General features: G+C 57.6%; 1 protein-coding gene across 1 annotated transcript; it reads right to left on the reverse strand.

Annotated features, from left to right (window-relative positions):
- Positions 1-1204: 1204 nt before the first annotated feature.
- ZDHHC19 (zinc finger DHHC-type palmitoyltransferase 19) lies at positions 1205-9841 on the reverse strand. The gene is given in 9 exon segments (XM_012460091.3): positions 1205-1286; positions 1775-1853; positions 1856-1952; positions 2284-2369; positions 6385-6490; positions 7300-7472; positions 8259-8398; positions 9227-9348; positions 9696-9841. Coding segments are annotated over 8 exon segments (930 nt in total). The 3' UTR covers positions 1205-1286; positions 1775-1793.
- Positions 9842-14578: the final 4737 nt, after the last annotated feature.

The following is a 14578-nucleotide window of genomic DNA, read 5'->3' on the forward strand; positions in this document are numbered from 1 at the left end:
GCCTCCTTTGACTATGAGGAAATTATGTCTGCCTAGTGGGGAGCCGAGCCCCAGACAGTGAGAGGAGGTGACTCACAGGAACAGGGCCACAGAGCGAGGGCAGGGCCTCCCCCGATCTCAGGCCTGGCCTTCTCTGCCCTCTGCTGGGACTCTAGGCTGGCGTGACTTCCTCACCTGGCCAGTTCCATGATTCATATCCCGGCCAAGGCCCAGGTTCCCAGACCCTCCTCTGTGGCCCAGTCCAGGCTGGCCCTAGGCTCGCATTTGGAGAAAATCATGACCACACTGGCTGCACCCATTGTGTGCCGACTGTGTACCTGTGTTCCTGGAGAAAATAATCATGACCGCACTGGGTGCACCCATTGTGTGCCTCCTGTGTACCTGTGTCCTTGATGTTCTGCATGAAACACCAGTCCAGCCTCTGACAACCCTCCAGAAAGGTGGCATTTTTCCCAGTCCCACGGTCACACTCTGGCTGCTAGCAGAGCCACAGTTCAATGTTCCCTCCCCCCGACCCCCACCTGGAGGGGCCTGGGACCACCCCAGGGATGGGATCAGAACCAGCTCCTGACTTCCCACCAGGAAGGAGGAGCCAGGGTGAGACACAGCTGCAGGAAAGCTGTGGGGCTGGGCTGTGGTGGAGAACGCCCCCACCCCTTCACTTCCCCAGGAGGGGCAGCCGGGAGGGGGCCACTCCCAGCCTCAGGGTCAGCCCCAACCCACCCCGAGGCTCCAGGGAGGCAGGGCTGGACCAGGCCAGGCCTGGTGAATTCCTGGGCAGCGAGCGCCCCCTGCAGCCAGACAAAGGTGCAGCCAGGTGGAGGCCAGGTCATCCCAAGCTCAGACATCCAGCCCTAGCTGGGAGCTGGGCCAGGTCAGCCGCCGCAATCATCATGCTGCCCAGTTTTAAGGATGAGAGAAATGTTACGTGTCTTGCCCAAGGTCACAGAGGTCCTGTACTCAGGTCTCCACAGATCCTGGCTCCTCCATCCCGGAAGGTCTTTGACCCCCAGTAGAGTCTCCCGAAGCCCTCACCCAGGACAGACATGCGCAGCGTGACAGCTGTAAGGGGCAGGCAAGGGTATTTAATGGGCATTGAGTGTCTTGGCACTCCCACCAGGGGAGGGCGAGGGCAGGGCACAGAAAGGCTTTCACTCAGGAGGTGGGCTCAGGAGGTGGGCTCAGGCACTGGTGCTGCGGGCATCTCCGGGCGCACAGGGGCGAGAGGAAGGCGGAGTCTCGCCTGGGGCCCTCCGGCAGCGGGGCAGCACTGGGCCAGTGTGAAGCTAAACACAGAACAGGGGCGTGAGGGCTCTTGCCAAGACTGTGCCCCGCAGCTCAGGCCAGGTCTCCTGCCCCTGGAGGCAGAGCAGAGGGAGCAGGCTGGCCCCAGAACAGGCTGCGAAGGCCCCAGGGGCGCTGGGCACTCCTAACGCTCCCAACGTGCCACCTCCGTTTCATGGGGCTTCATTTCCTTTAAATAAAACAATCTCCTGCCACCCCCACCCTCTGGCCAAATTATATACCACAGGCTCATCCCAGTCCTGACAGTAAGTGACTGACCCAAGGCCAGTCAGCATGTTTAGAGGGGTCGTCACTTGTCTTTGTGACTCCCGGGACTCCTGGGTATATTCTAGAGGCCTGGGGCCCTCCTTTCAACGCCCCTCCAGTGTAGAACCCCCTCCCCCAAGCTCAGAGTGCTCCAGCCTCAGGGGCCTCCCCCCACGCCCTCACAACCTGCAGACCCCTCTCCCGACAGGCACACGCGTCTTACCTCCTGGAGAGCCGAAGCCTCACCACTCCCCAGGGGACCCTTCCCTGGTTTGTAGGGACCCAGAGGTTGGGGCTGGAGGCAAGGGCAGGCTGCGGGGGATGTGGGGGAGTGCAGGTTCGGCATGGGTGTCCAGTCAGGCCCCACCGCTGTCTGCAGCAGGACAGCTTCAGCCATGTACCTGGGGAGGAACAGGCCACATGCGGGGCCATTGTCCTCCTGGCCTGGTCCCCCTCCCCCCTCAGCGTGGGAAGCAGGCAGCCCAGGGCTTGGCTCCGCAGGAAGCTGAGACCAGCCTTGCACGTGATGCCTCTACGCCATAGTGGGGCAAGAGCCCACAGAGGCGAGGAAGTGGGGAGGCCCCAGAGCTCCCAGCGCCCTGGAGAAGACCCCAGAGGAGCAGGAACCGTGAGTGGAAGGGCCTGGGGCTGTGTGAGGAGCCGGGGGGAGCCCACCTCCGCCCCACCCCAGCCCCAGGGTTCACCAGCTGGGCCTCTGTTTTGCCAACTCACTTGGGGCCCAGTGGTGCACAGATTGTTAAATACCAGTTGCTGGCACAGCCCTGGTCGAAGGGGTTGTATCCCTGAAGGTGCCTGCACTGGAGGAGGGTGGAAACCGGAAGAGGAGCTCAGAACCTGCAGGAAAGGCTGGGCCGTCACCCAGTGGCCCTCCCGGTGCTGCTCAGCTAGCCAGGGCTCAGCCCAGCAGCAGCTGAGAGTTAGAGGACCCCGCCACTGCACCGCCCCCCCTCTGTCTCCACCTGCCACACACATCCTCCTCCTGCCTCCTTCCAGATACAAACTGCCTTCCCTGAATGCCACGGTCTGGAAGGTCAGCTGTGTGAGGCCCAATCGCATGTCCCAACCGCCGCCACGTGGCCCAGGAAAATCTGGGCTCAGGCCCTGAAGCCCTGAACACACATCAGGTTCTCCCTCCTCTCTCCCCTTTGCCCCTCCCTCTACCCATCCATCTCACAACCTCCTGAACTCCCTCCTCCTCCCCAGGGCAGGCTGGGCCTCACCTGACTTCAAGAGCCTTCGCTGTCACGTCCTGTCACTGAACGTGGCCCAGCCACGTCTCTGCCCACCACCAACTACTGCGTGTCCCATCCCCCCAGCCATGCAAAGACTGAGCTTTTCAACACCGTTCTCCACTGAAGGGATCCGGACGCCATGCAGGGCAGCTGGCACTGCAGGGAGGAAGTCAGGACGGCTCCAGGAGAGCTCAGCATCGCCACAGGGCGACATGCTTCCTTGCACTGTTTGAGGTTCTGCCTATTTTAGGGTGTTTAAAGCACGCAAAAGAAACTGGTATTGCTGGTATTGGCCAAGCACGGTGGCTCACGTCAGTAATCCCTGCCCTTTGGGAGGCCGAGGTGGGTGGATCACTTGAGGTCAGGAGTTCAAGACCAGCCTGGCCAACACTGTGAAACCCTGTCTACTAAAAATACAAAAATTAGTCTGGTGTGGTGGCACATGCCTGTAATCCCAACTACAAGGGAGGCTGAGGCAGGAGAATCGCTTGAACCCGGGAGGTGGAGGTTGCGGTGAGCCGAGATCACACCACTGCACTCCAGCCAGGATGACAGAGTGAGACTCCATCTCAAAAATAAAATATATTTATATATATAAATATTCCAGGGGCTGGTGTGAAAGCAGTGGGCGTCTCACTTGTGCAGTAAGCCACAGATCCAGTTCCTTGCTTCACTCTACCAAGTACTGTGCTGGGGACTGAGACAGGCACGCAACACCCAGGGCCAGCCTTAACCTTCAGGGTGGTGAGGGCAGCCCCAAGGGAGGGAGCAGGAACCCAGGCCGAGACGCCTAGGCACAGGCAGAGGACCCGGCCTGGAAGCCAGAGGCTGAGCCCTGAGGGGCGGGGACAGGCCGTGCAGCCGCGTTCAGTTTCAGAAGCTGCTGTGTGCCATCCAGAAAGAGTAGGTGAGAACTGGCCACTGGCCTTGGCCACCTGGTGGAAGCAGCAGCAGTGTGACAGTGAGGACTGTGGCCGGCTGAGGCCGGGGGGAGGGGGTGGAGCGAGTGGGCACTGCCAGCTCTGTCAGGAGATATGCCTGCGAGAGAGTAGGGTACAGCAGGGGAGCGGAGGCTGGCGATGGTAAGGGAGTGTTTTGCTTTGCTTTGAAGATGAGACAGACAGAAGCATGTGTAAATGATGACGAACATGAATGGTGTTAATAGTAGCGACACAGGCCGGGCGCGGTGGCTCACACCTGTCATCCCAGCACTTTGGGAAGCCGAGGCAGGCAGATCACCTGAGGCCAGGAGTTCGAGACCAGCCTGGCCAACATGGAGAAACCACATCTCTACTAAAAACACAAAATTAGCCAGGCGTGGTGGTGGGTGTCTGTAATCGCAGCTACTCGGGAGGCTGAGGCAGGAGAATCACTTGAACCTGGGAGGCGGAGGTTGTGGTGAGCCGAGATCGCGCCACTGCACTCCAGGCTGGGTAATGAGCAAAACTCTGCCTCAGAAAAGTAAAAACCAGACAACACTATGGACATGTAGGGCGTGCACTCGTCCAGCTGCTATGTCTTTTTTTTGAGACCGAGTTCTGCTCATTACCCAGCCTGGAGTGCGGTGGCGCGATCTCAGTGCACCGAAACCTCTGCCTCCCAGGTTCAAGCGATTCTCCTGCCTCTGCCTCCCGCGTAGCTGGGATTACAGGCTCGCACCACCACACCCGGCTAATTTTTTGTATTTTCAGTAGAGACGGAATTTCTCCATATTGGTCAGACCTCAGGTGATCCGCCCACCTCAGCCTCCCAAACTGCTGGGGTTACAGGCGTGAGCCACCACGCCCAGTCAGCTTTATTTATTATAATCCTCCAAAACTAGAAGTAACACAAACATCTTCAATGGTAGATGGATAAATAAGCTGTTGAACAGCCATACGGTGCAATACTGAACAATGATGTGAATGAATCTCAAACGTTCTGTGCTTTGTGAAAGAAGCCAGACTCACGAGCCAACAATTCCACGTATTCCAGAAAAGGAAAAATGGTAAGGACAGAAGACAGATCAGTGGTTGCCAAGAGCTGCAGCTGAGGGGAGAAGTCGGCTACAAAAGACTGCGACCTCTGATTTTCGGGGGTAACAGAACTGTTCTAAATATTGATTTTGGTGGTGGCTGCGGGACTGTATCCATTTGTCAAAACTCACAGCTGTGCACTAGAAAAGGGGAGCATTACATAGGGAGATTATTGTCCAATAAATGACTTTTTTTTTTTGAGACAGAATCTCGCTCTGTCTCCCAGGCTGGAGTGCAGTGGCACAATCTCAGCTCACTGCAACCTCCACCTCCCGGGTTCAACAGATTCTCTGCCTCAGCCTCCAAGTAGCTGGGACTACAGGCACATGCCACCACACCCGGCTAATTTTTGTATTTCTTTGTAGATAGGGTTTCGCCATGTTAGCCAGACTGGTTTCAAACTCCTGGCCTGGCCTCAAGTGATCCTCCCACCTCAGCCTCCCAAAGTGCTGAGATTACAGGCAAGAGCCCCGCACGTGTCTAATAAACTTGACTTTTAAAGAATCCTACCCTGGCTCCTTGCATCAAGCCTAAATTCTCCACCTGACTTTCTGGGCCACGGTGCCCAGCCTGGGCTTTTTTAAAAAAAAAAAAATAAGGTCTCGCTCTATTTCCCAGGCTGGAGTGCAGTGGTGCAATCACAGCTCACTGACTGCAGCCTTTATCTCCCAGGCTCAAGCAATCCTCCCACCTCAGCCTCTGGAGTAGCTGGGACTATAGGCACATGCCACCACGCCTGGCCAATTTTTTAACTTTTTGTAGAGATGAAGTCTCGTTCTGTTGCCCAGGCTGGTCTCAAACTCCTGGGCTCAGGTGATCCTCCCACCTCGGCTTCCCAAACTGCTGAGCTTACAGACGTGAGCCACGGTGCCCGGCCTGGACCTCTTTAATGTGACCAGCCGGGAGCAGTCACCGGGGTTGCCCACACCACCTTCTCTGCAGTTAGAACTGCTTCCTCTCCATACTTCCCTTTCCATAGACTTTCAGGCTTCCCTGAGTTTCTGCAAAGGTGTGCCCGTCACCTGCAATGCCCTCCCCCTGTCCTGTCTCTCCCAGACCACTAAGCTGCACGTCCTCCTCTACTGCGGGGTCCTCCCTCAGCTCTCAATGCCTGAGTCTGCCAGGCCCAAGACTGCTCTCTCTGAGCCCTCGTGGGTATCTGGTGTCCATGGGTATCTGGCGGGTGTCACTCTGATTTCAGGTTCCTCATCAACACAGGTGTGGAATCCAGCCTGACCCACCTCTATTCCCATGCTCACAGTAACACCAACAGCCTAGCACGCAGTAGGCTCCCACACTCACAGTAATACCAACAGCTTAGCACACAGTAGGCTCCCACACTCAGTAACACAAACCGCCCAGCACACAGTAGGCTCCCAGGAGGGAGAGTGACCACCGAGCTCCCGGAGGAGGCGAGATTCGAGCCTCTGAAGAGCTGCGTCTGGAGGCACCTAAGGAGGCGCCATCGAGCGTGGGGGTCAGGCGACCAGGGCCCAGGGCAGTGGAGAGAGCGCGGGAGCGCGGAGGTCCGGAGGCGAGAGCTGACCCCCCACGGCCCCGCGTACCTTGCCCTCGTAGGTGCGGTCGGCCGAGCTCACGGACACGGCCTGGATCAGCAGCAGCAGGGACAGCGGCACCAGGAAGCCCGCGGCGGGCACCGCCACCACGATGCTGTGCGCGCTAAGGAACGGACGGAGCTGCGGGATCCTCCACGCCTGGCCCCGCCCGCAGACCCGACTCCGCCCCTCTCCCCGCCCCTCAGGCCCGGCTCCGTCCTGAGCCCCGCCTCCAGACCAGACTCCGCCCAGATCCTCGCTCCTCACGCCCGACTCCGCCCCGAGCCCCGCCCCTCAAGCCCGACTCCGCCCCGAGCCCCGCCCCTCAAGCCCGACTCTGCTCCGAGCCCCGCCCCTCAGACCCGACTCCGCCCAGAGCCCCGCCCGCGCAAGCCCACCCACCACTCCTAGCCCCGCCCTCATCTAGCCCACCCAGGCGAAAGCCTGACGACCCCGCAGTCCCGGCCCTTCCAGGTCTGCGTTCCACTTTTAGCGCCCGCTCCATGACCCCGCTCGATTCTTTTTTCTTTTCTTTTTTCTCTTTTAGAGGCACAATCACAACTCACTGCAGCCTCGACCTCCCCGGTTCAAGCGACCCTCCGGCCTCAGCCTCCCGAATAGCTGGGACACAGGCGCGCGCCACCACGCCCGGCTGATTTTTCTATTTTTCCGTAGAGACGGAGTCTCACTGTGTTGCCCAGGCTGGTCTGAAACGCCGGGGCTGAAGCGATGCGCCCGCCTCGGCCTCCCAAAGTGCTGGGATTACACAGCTTCTCCTAGCCCCTCCCATCCCCCACCCCACCCACCCCACTCGTCCCGGACTGACCCTCCCCGAGGCTTCTCCCTCTAGCCCCGCCCCCACAGCCGGCCCGCTGCACGCCCCCCCAGTCCCCGCCTCCTCCCTCCGCTTCCCCACGTGGATACGCGACAGCCTTGTCGGTGGAGAAGGGCAGGTGGGTCGTGCGCGCCAGGAAGATGAGACAGGTGACCAGCAGGGCGCCCGAGTAGAGGCACAGGGACAGGACGAGCAGCATGAAGAAGCGAAAGTTGCGGTGACCGATGCAGTTATTGACCCACTTGCAGTGGTGGTCAAAGTCCTGGGCCACAGGGAGAGGGAGCAGGCTCGAGGACTTCTCCTCCGGCCCGACTTCGATCACTTTCCCCCTGCCGTCTAGCCACCTGCCCTTGGCCCATGCACCGGCTTCCACCCCCAGGGAGAAACAGCCAGAGTCCCTAACGCTGGCATTTCCCTTGTTAGAGCACACCTAGGTCTCTGTGGTATATCAGGTCACCTGTCAGGAGACACTAGAGACAAGGCTTGCCAGACCTTCTGGGAGACACATCCTACTTTAACTTTGGGCAGAACATAAACCATCCGTGGGCCTCCACTTTCTCACCCATTAGATAAAGATGATAGCAGCACCCTTGCCCAGCCACCACTTGTAAACCTATGCAGGCCATGACCACGAGAGAGATGGCCACTCAGAGCCAGGAGGCCCTCCAAGTTGGACACCCAGGCAAGGACAGGCAAGGCCTCCCAGACCAGGCGGGCAGCCAGCCTGAGGGGCTTGGGTATCTGGTGTCAGTGAACTCAGGGGTGGGACAGGGAGCTGCCTCTCCTCCCCCGGCCTGACCCAGCCCAGGACAGATGTAGGTGCCTGTGCACGTCAGCACCTGTGCAGACAAGGGCCAGCCTACGGGGACAGGTGCGGGCAGGCAGCTCAGGAGTGACCAAGAGTGGCTGGGAGTTACTGGCGCCCTTGGCCTTTAGCAGTCCTGAGAGACAGCTTCAAACCCAGCCCCGGCCCCTGTATGAGGAGCCTCCTGGTCCCAGCCAGATGTGGGGCGATGGCTGGCTGGTGGTCAGGTAGAGGGGCACTCACCTCCACACAGACGTTGCACCAGGGGCAGTGGTAGGTCCGGGGCGGGCAGTGGAAGCAGCACTTTGGGCACCACTGCAGGCGAAAGGCCCCGTGGTTCACCCACACCACATGCGCGGTCAAGGGCCCCTGCTCAGCGGAGCCTGGCGTGGGAAGAGGGTTGGGTGCAGCAGAAGGCCCTGCGGTCACTCTGCAGCTGGGGCAGCTCCATGGCATCACAGGGCATGAGAAAGGGTGGGGACGAGGTGGGCAGGGGAACCCGGTCCCCACTGAGCAAGCTGTCCAAGCTCAGAGAGGATGGCAGTCAAAGGGAAGACGGGTTTTCAGCCAGGAGAGTTTTGTATAAAACTCAGGCCTGGTATGGCGCGGTGGCTCATGCCTGTAATCCCAGCACTTTGGGATCACCTGTGGTCGGGAGTTCGAGACCAGCCTGACCAACATGGAGAAACCCCGTCTCTACTTAAAATACAAAAAATTAGCCAGGCTTGGTGATGCATGCCTATAATCCCAGCTACTCGAGAGGCTGAGGTAGGAGAATTGCTCAAACCCGGGAGGCGGAAGTTGCCGTGAGCCGAGATGGCGCCATTGCACTCCAGCCTGGGCAACAACAGCGAGACTGTCTCAAAAAAAAAAAAAAAAAAAAAACACCTCAGGCCTTTGGAGCAGTGTGTGCTGCTCTCAGTTGCATTGGCAGTGAAGGGAGGACATGCAAACAGTGGTTTGGAAGAGCCCACTGGCTTCTGGCCCTGGCCCGCCCAGTCCTCCACCTAGGCCACTGGGAAAGCTCAACAATTCTGGTTTTCCACACTTTGGCGGCTTAAGAAATGGGGCGCCAGGGCCAGAGCAATGAAGACGTGGGGTGAAGCGGTCCAGAGGCCGGAGGAGGGCGGCAGGAAGGGCACTTTAGCAACCACCCCTTCAGGTACAGTCCTTGGGGTGCCGCCTCCTTCTCCGGGGGGCTGAAGCCTCACCTTGATGTAAGATGCCAGGGTCTGAGAAGTTGAGTGAAACAAGACTGAGGAAGGTGAGGACAAACAGGGGGCCTGTGACCGTAGGGAAGGCCCACTCCCCATTCTGAGCCAGCCACCTGCAACTGAGACGAGACCCAGGCTCAGACCTGAGCAGGGGCAGCCTGGCTTACCCAGGTCAGGACCCGCAGACCTTAAAGCCAGCTCTAAAATTCCAGGCTCCAAATACCCAGGCAGACTCATAACGGCTCCACCAAATGTCACCAGCATGACCGGCCGCCCACAGCTCCCCAGCTGCACAGGCACCTCCGACCTCTGTGCCTTTGCACATTCGGTTCCCTAGACCTAGAGTATCCCTCCTTCCCTGACCTCTGCCCACGTCTTCTGCACTCCTGCCTGCACCCTACCATCACCTTCTGTTTCCCTTGCTGTCTCTTTGCAGGAAACCTAACAGCTTGCCTGGGACACTCACGGGAATGCGAAGAAGAGGCCGCTGAAAAAGATCAGCATCACCACATTGCAGGCGGCAAACAGGCTGGGGAGGACCCAGGGAAGTGGGACCAGAGGCAGAGGACGGGGCTCCTTCACGCGGGGCATGGCATCCATTAAGGGTATCATGGCTGGGCCTCCTACGCCTCCAGTGCAGGTCACAGCCACCAGGCTTCCTCCCCTAACCCAGCTTCCGGAGCTCCATGGCCTCAGAGCCACAGCCCAGGATGAAAGGAAAGAAGCCCAGTGTGACATCACAGAGGCTGGGAGTCCTCAGTAGAACTGTCTGCAGCCTGCTCTGGCTGCCTCTGGTGACAGGCACTTCCAACAGCAAACCCCACTCCCACCCCACGTGCTGGGGAACCGAGGTCCTGCCCCTGAGAGGTTGACAGTTGGAGGATATGACTTTTGAGAAACACATCGGAAGAAAGGTGGTAATTTTCAGTCGGGCACTGTAATCCCTGAAATCCCAGCACTTTGGGAGGGTGAGGCAGGCAGATCAATTGAGGCCGGGAGTTTGAGACCAGCCTGACCAACATGGTGAAACCCCGTCTCTACTAAAAATACAAAACTAGCCAGGCGTGGTGGAGAATCACTTGAACCCGGATGGTGAAGGTTGCAGTGAGATCACACCACTGCACTCCAGCCTCCTGGGTGACAGAGGGAACTCCATCTCAAAAAAAAGAAAAGAAAAAGCAAGTCACTGGGTTTTATCACCCTTCAAGCCCAGTGCTGATGGGAGCAAATGCTGCTAACTGCCCATCCTATCTCCATTTTTTAATTTGTTGCAACCAAATTCCAGTGTGGGGGAGGGGCAGCAATCTGCTCTGCTAAATAATTTCCCAGCTTTGGCTTCATGACACAGTTCTGGTCAATGAGACATAAGTGGATGCCTGTTGAGGGCGTCTACAAAACCTTTTTCCTGCCAGATAAAACGGAAGAAGACGCCGCTGGAGAGCTCTGTCCCCTTCTTTCTGTCTTGAACAGAGGCATGCTGGCTAGAGCGCCACCTTGGGGCCTTAGGCCACATGTCAGCACACTGCCCAGCAGAGCCCAACCACATCGCTGAGCCGAGGCCCAGTCCTGAACCGCCTCCCCCTGAGCTGCCTATTTTATTTATTTATTTAGAGAGGGAGTCTCGCACTGTCGCCCGGGCTGGAGTGCAGTGGCGCGATCTCAGCTCCCTGCAACCTCCGCCTCCCAGGTTCACTCGATTCTCCTGCCTCAGCCTCCCAAGTAGCTGGGATTACAGGCACACACCACCACACCTGGCTAATTTTTTGTATTTTTAGTAGAGACGGGGTTTCGCTGTGTGAACCAGACTGGTCTCCAACTCCTGACCTTGTGATCCGCCTGCCTCAGCCTCCCAAAGTGCTGGGATTACAGGCGTGAGCCACCGCGCCCAGCCTTGAACTGCTTATTATGTGAGAAAATAACGTGGCTTTCCATTCCACGCAGCTGACACGATCTGTCTGTCTGTAGAGACAGGGTCTCATTAGGTTGCCCAGGTTGGCCTTGAACCTCTGGCCTAAAGCAATCCTCCTGCCTTGGTCTCCCAGAGCACTAGGATTACGGGCGTGAGCCACTGCGCCCCACCTCAGCTGACACTGGGCGCTTGCTTTGGTGACTAAGCATCTGAACCCCATCAGGGCTTGGAGGATCCACACACTGTGCATCTTGATCAGGGTCAAAAACCATTTCCCTATCCCAACTGCAGCTGAAAATGGCCAGACACTCGCTGTGGGGGCCTCTCTGTGGCTACTGCACAGGCCATGACCCAGGTGCCACCAAGCAGCTTCAGAGCTCCTGCCACCAACTCACGGGGGACTCTTGGCTGAGTCGTGGCAACTTTTCACATGTCGAAGTATAACACCCATTTTGTAGGGTACTTGAATTTCGACACTGGTCTCATTATTCTACAACATGGATAAAATAGGTAATTCCGCTAGGCACGGTGGTTCACACCTGTAATCCTAGCACTTTGGGAGGCCAAGGCTGGAGGATGGATGGCTCGAGGTCAGGAGTTCGAGACCAGCCTGGCCAACATGGTGAAACCCCGTCTCTACTAAAATAGCAAAATTAGCCGGGCGTGGTGGCACGTGCCTGTAGTCCCAGCTACATGGGAGGCTGAGGTGGGAGAGTTGCTTGAACCCAGGAGACAGAGGTTGCAGTGAGCCAGTTGTGCCACTGCACTCCAGCCTGGGTGACAGTGAGTCACCTTCTCAAAAAACAAAAAGAGCCGGGCACGGTGGCAGTGCCTGTAGTCCCAGCTACTTGGGAGGCTGAGGCTGGAGGATCACTTGAGCCCAGGAGTTCTGGGCTTTACTGTGCAGTGCCAGGTGTCTGTCCTAAGTTCAGCATCAATATGGTGACCTCTCGGGAGCGGGGGACCACCAGGTTGCCTAAGGAGGGGTGAACTGGCCCAGGTTAGAAACGGAGCAGGTCAGAACTCCCGTGCTGATCAGTAGTGGGATCACACCTGTGAATAGCACGGCACTCCAGCCTGGGCGACATAGCGAGACCTCATCTCTAAGAAAAAATAAAAAAGAGACAGCATCTCACGGTGTGGCCCAGGCAACACCAGGACTTGGGCAGTCCTCCGGCCTCAGCGTCCCAAGGGGCTGGATCGCGATCCTGAGCCGCTGCACCCAGCCCCTGTTTATGGACTGCTTGTGTCATTAACCTATTGCTTTTAGCACCGTGTATTTTGATTTTTTGGTAGTTTTTGAATTCAGGGGAGCTTTCTGCATTCTTGTCATCATCTAAATCCCTAAAATTGTGACGTTATGTAGCAAAAATATCGTAACACAAAAATATTCACTAATGAACCCACCTCAGAGCCCCCACTTAATCACCTCCTTTCACTCATTTATTTTTATGTTTTATATATTTATCTTTTTTTTAATTGAGACAGAGTTTCACTCTTGTTGCCCAGGCTGGAGTGCAGTGGCGCAATCTTGGCTCACTTCAACCTCCACCTCCCGAGTTCAAGCGATTCTCCTGCCTCAGCCTCCCGAATAGCTGGGACTACAGGCATGTGCCACCACCCCCTGGCAAGTTTTGTGTTTTTAGTAGAAATGGGGTTTCTCCATGTTGGTTAGGCTGGTGTCAAACTCTTGACTTCAGCTGATCCACCCGCCTCAGCCTCCCAAAGTGCTGGGATTACAGGCGTGAGCCACTGCGCCCGGCCTTTCTTTTCTTTTTCTTTCTTTCTTTTTTTTGGGGGGACAGAGTTTTGCTCTTGTTGCCCAGGCTGGAGTGCAATGGCACAATCTCTGCTCACTGCAACCTCCACCTCCCGGGTTCAAGTGATTCTCCTGCCTCAGCCTCCCGAGTAGCTGGGACTGCAGGCGCGCACCACCACACCCAGCTAATTTTTTGTATTTTCAGTAGAAACGGGGTTTTGCCATCTTGATCAGGCTGGTCTCAAGACCTCAGGCAATCTGCCCGCTTCGGCCTCCCAGAGTGCTGGGATTACAGGTGTGAGCCTCCGAGCCCGGGCAGAGATTTAGTCTCATAACGAGGCCAAGAGTGGAGGGGTCTCTCTGCTGTCACGCACGTGCAGGCCATGTCTTCACTGCCTTCGGTATGAGATTTAAAGGGGGCGCTGCCTAGCTGAGTTTTTCGAGGTGCTGTGATCGGCGGGTGCGCACCTTGAGTAAGATTTCTAGTGGAATGCTGCCGTCTAATTTGTTCGCCGTCCTGTAGTTAGGGAAGGGAAGAAGAAGAAGAAAGCAGAGGGGACCATTGGCAGCTTGGGAGCTGAGCCCCACCCCCTGCGTCTCAGGAAGTATCACCTGATGCTATCATATAATCTTGTGGGAAAAAACAAGCCTAAGAAATGAAATTCCGAATGACTCATTCTTTTTGGTTCTAAAAATCAGTTTCTGACAGCTGGCAGGCCTCCACTGACCAAGCCCTCTCTGAGGACAGGCCGGCCTCGAGTCAGGACCCCCCGCTGGCCGGATCCCTGGCCACACTGCACCGGACACGGCCCCTCGGGGACCCTGGGTGGAGTGGAAGCTCCTCCCCTCACTGACACCCTGCTGGTCTCTCTTGGGGTCTCCCAGTCTCTGCTGCCCAGCTGGGAAACTAACCGTCACACTAAGGAAGGTCAGCTTCTCGGCCCAACCGCTGCCCCTCCGAGTCCCTCCTGCCCTCTACCCTCCCCGTCCCCCCTTCCCCACCGTGTCCTAAGTTTCTAAGAACATCCCCAGCACCCTGTTGTCGGCTCTGGAAGACCAAAGTTCAGGGTTTTGGGCAATTAAACCCAAGGCCTGTCAGCGGGCTAGGGGTGAATGACCAGGGAGCGTTCCTGCGGAAATGGTGGGAGGACGCTGAGTCAGTCTGTGTCTTGTCAGGGTGGGGCTGAGGCCGTTGACCCTCTGGGGTCAGGGCCCTTGCCTGCCTCTTCCTTCCCTGAGCACCTTAGGAGGCAGCTGGGCCGCTGAGATGCCTCCATCACAGCCTTGTCCTGTCCCAAGAACTGGACTTTTTAGGAGGGTGAAACTGGAGGGGACCCAGCTTGACTCTTGGGAGAGGCTCTGAGGGGTCTGGGACAGGAGTGGGGTGTCCTCTGGGTATGCCATCAGGGATGCTTTCTCTGCTTGTATGGCCTCAGCAGCCCGGGGCAGGGAGCCCCCTCTGCCTTCCCGGAGGTGACCCTCTGCACCCTCTCCTGGGCCCTCTTCTCACCACCTATAACCTCCACCGTGCCGCGACGGAGCCCCTCCCCCGGGCCCCTCTGGCCGCTCTCCACACCCCGTGGCTCTTTATCTAACCTGGTTTCTTAACCTCTCTGGACCTCAGCTTCCTTATCTGTAAAATGGGAATAAGGATACTGCTTCCCTCGTAAAGCAGTTGTAA

The sequence above is a fragment of the Aotus nancymaae genome, unplaced genomic scaffold (assembly GCF_030222135.1).
Source record: "Aotus nancymaae isolate 86718 unplaced genomic scaffold, 86718_ANA_hifiasm-v0.15.2.pri h1tg000038l, whole genome shotgun sequence".
Classification (NCBI taxonomy): domain Eukaryota; kingdom Metazoa; phylum Chordata; class Mammalia; order Primates; family Aotidae; genus Aotus; species Aotus nancymaae.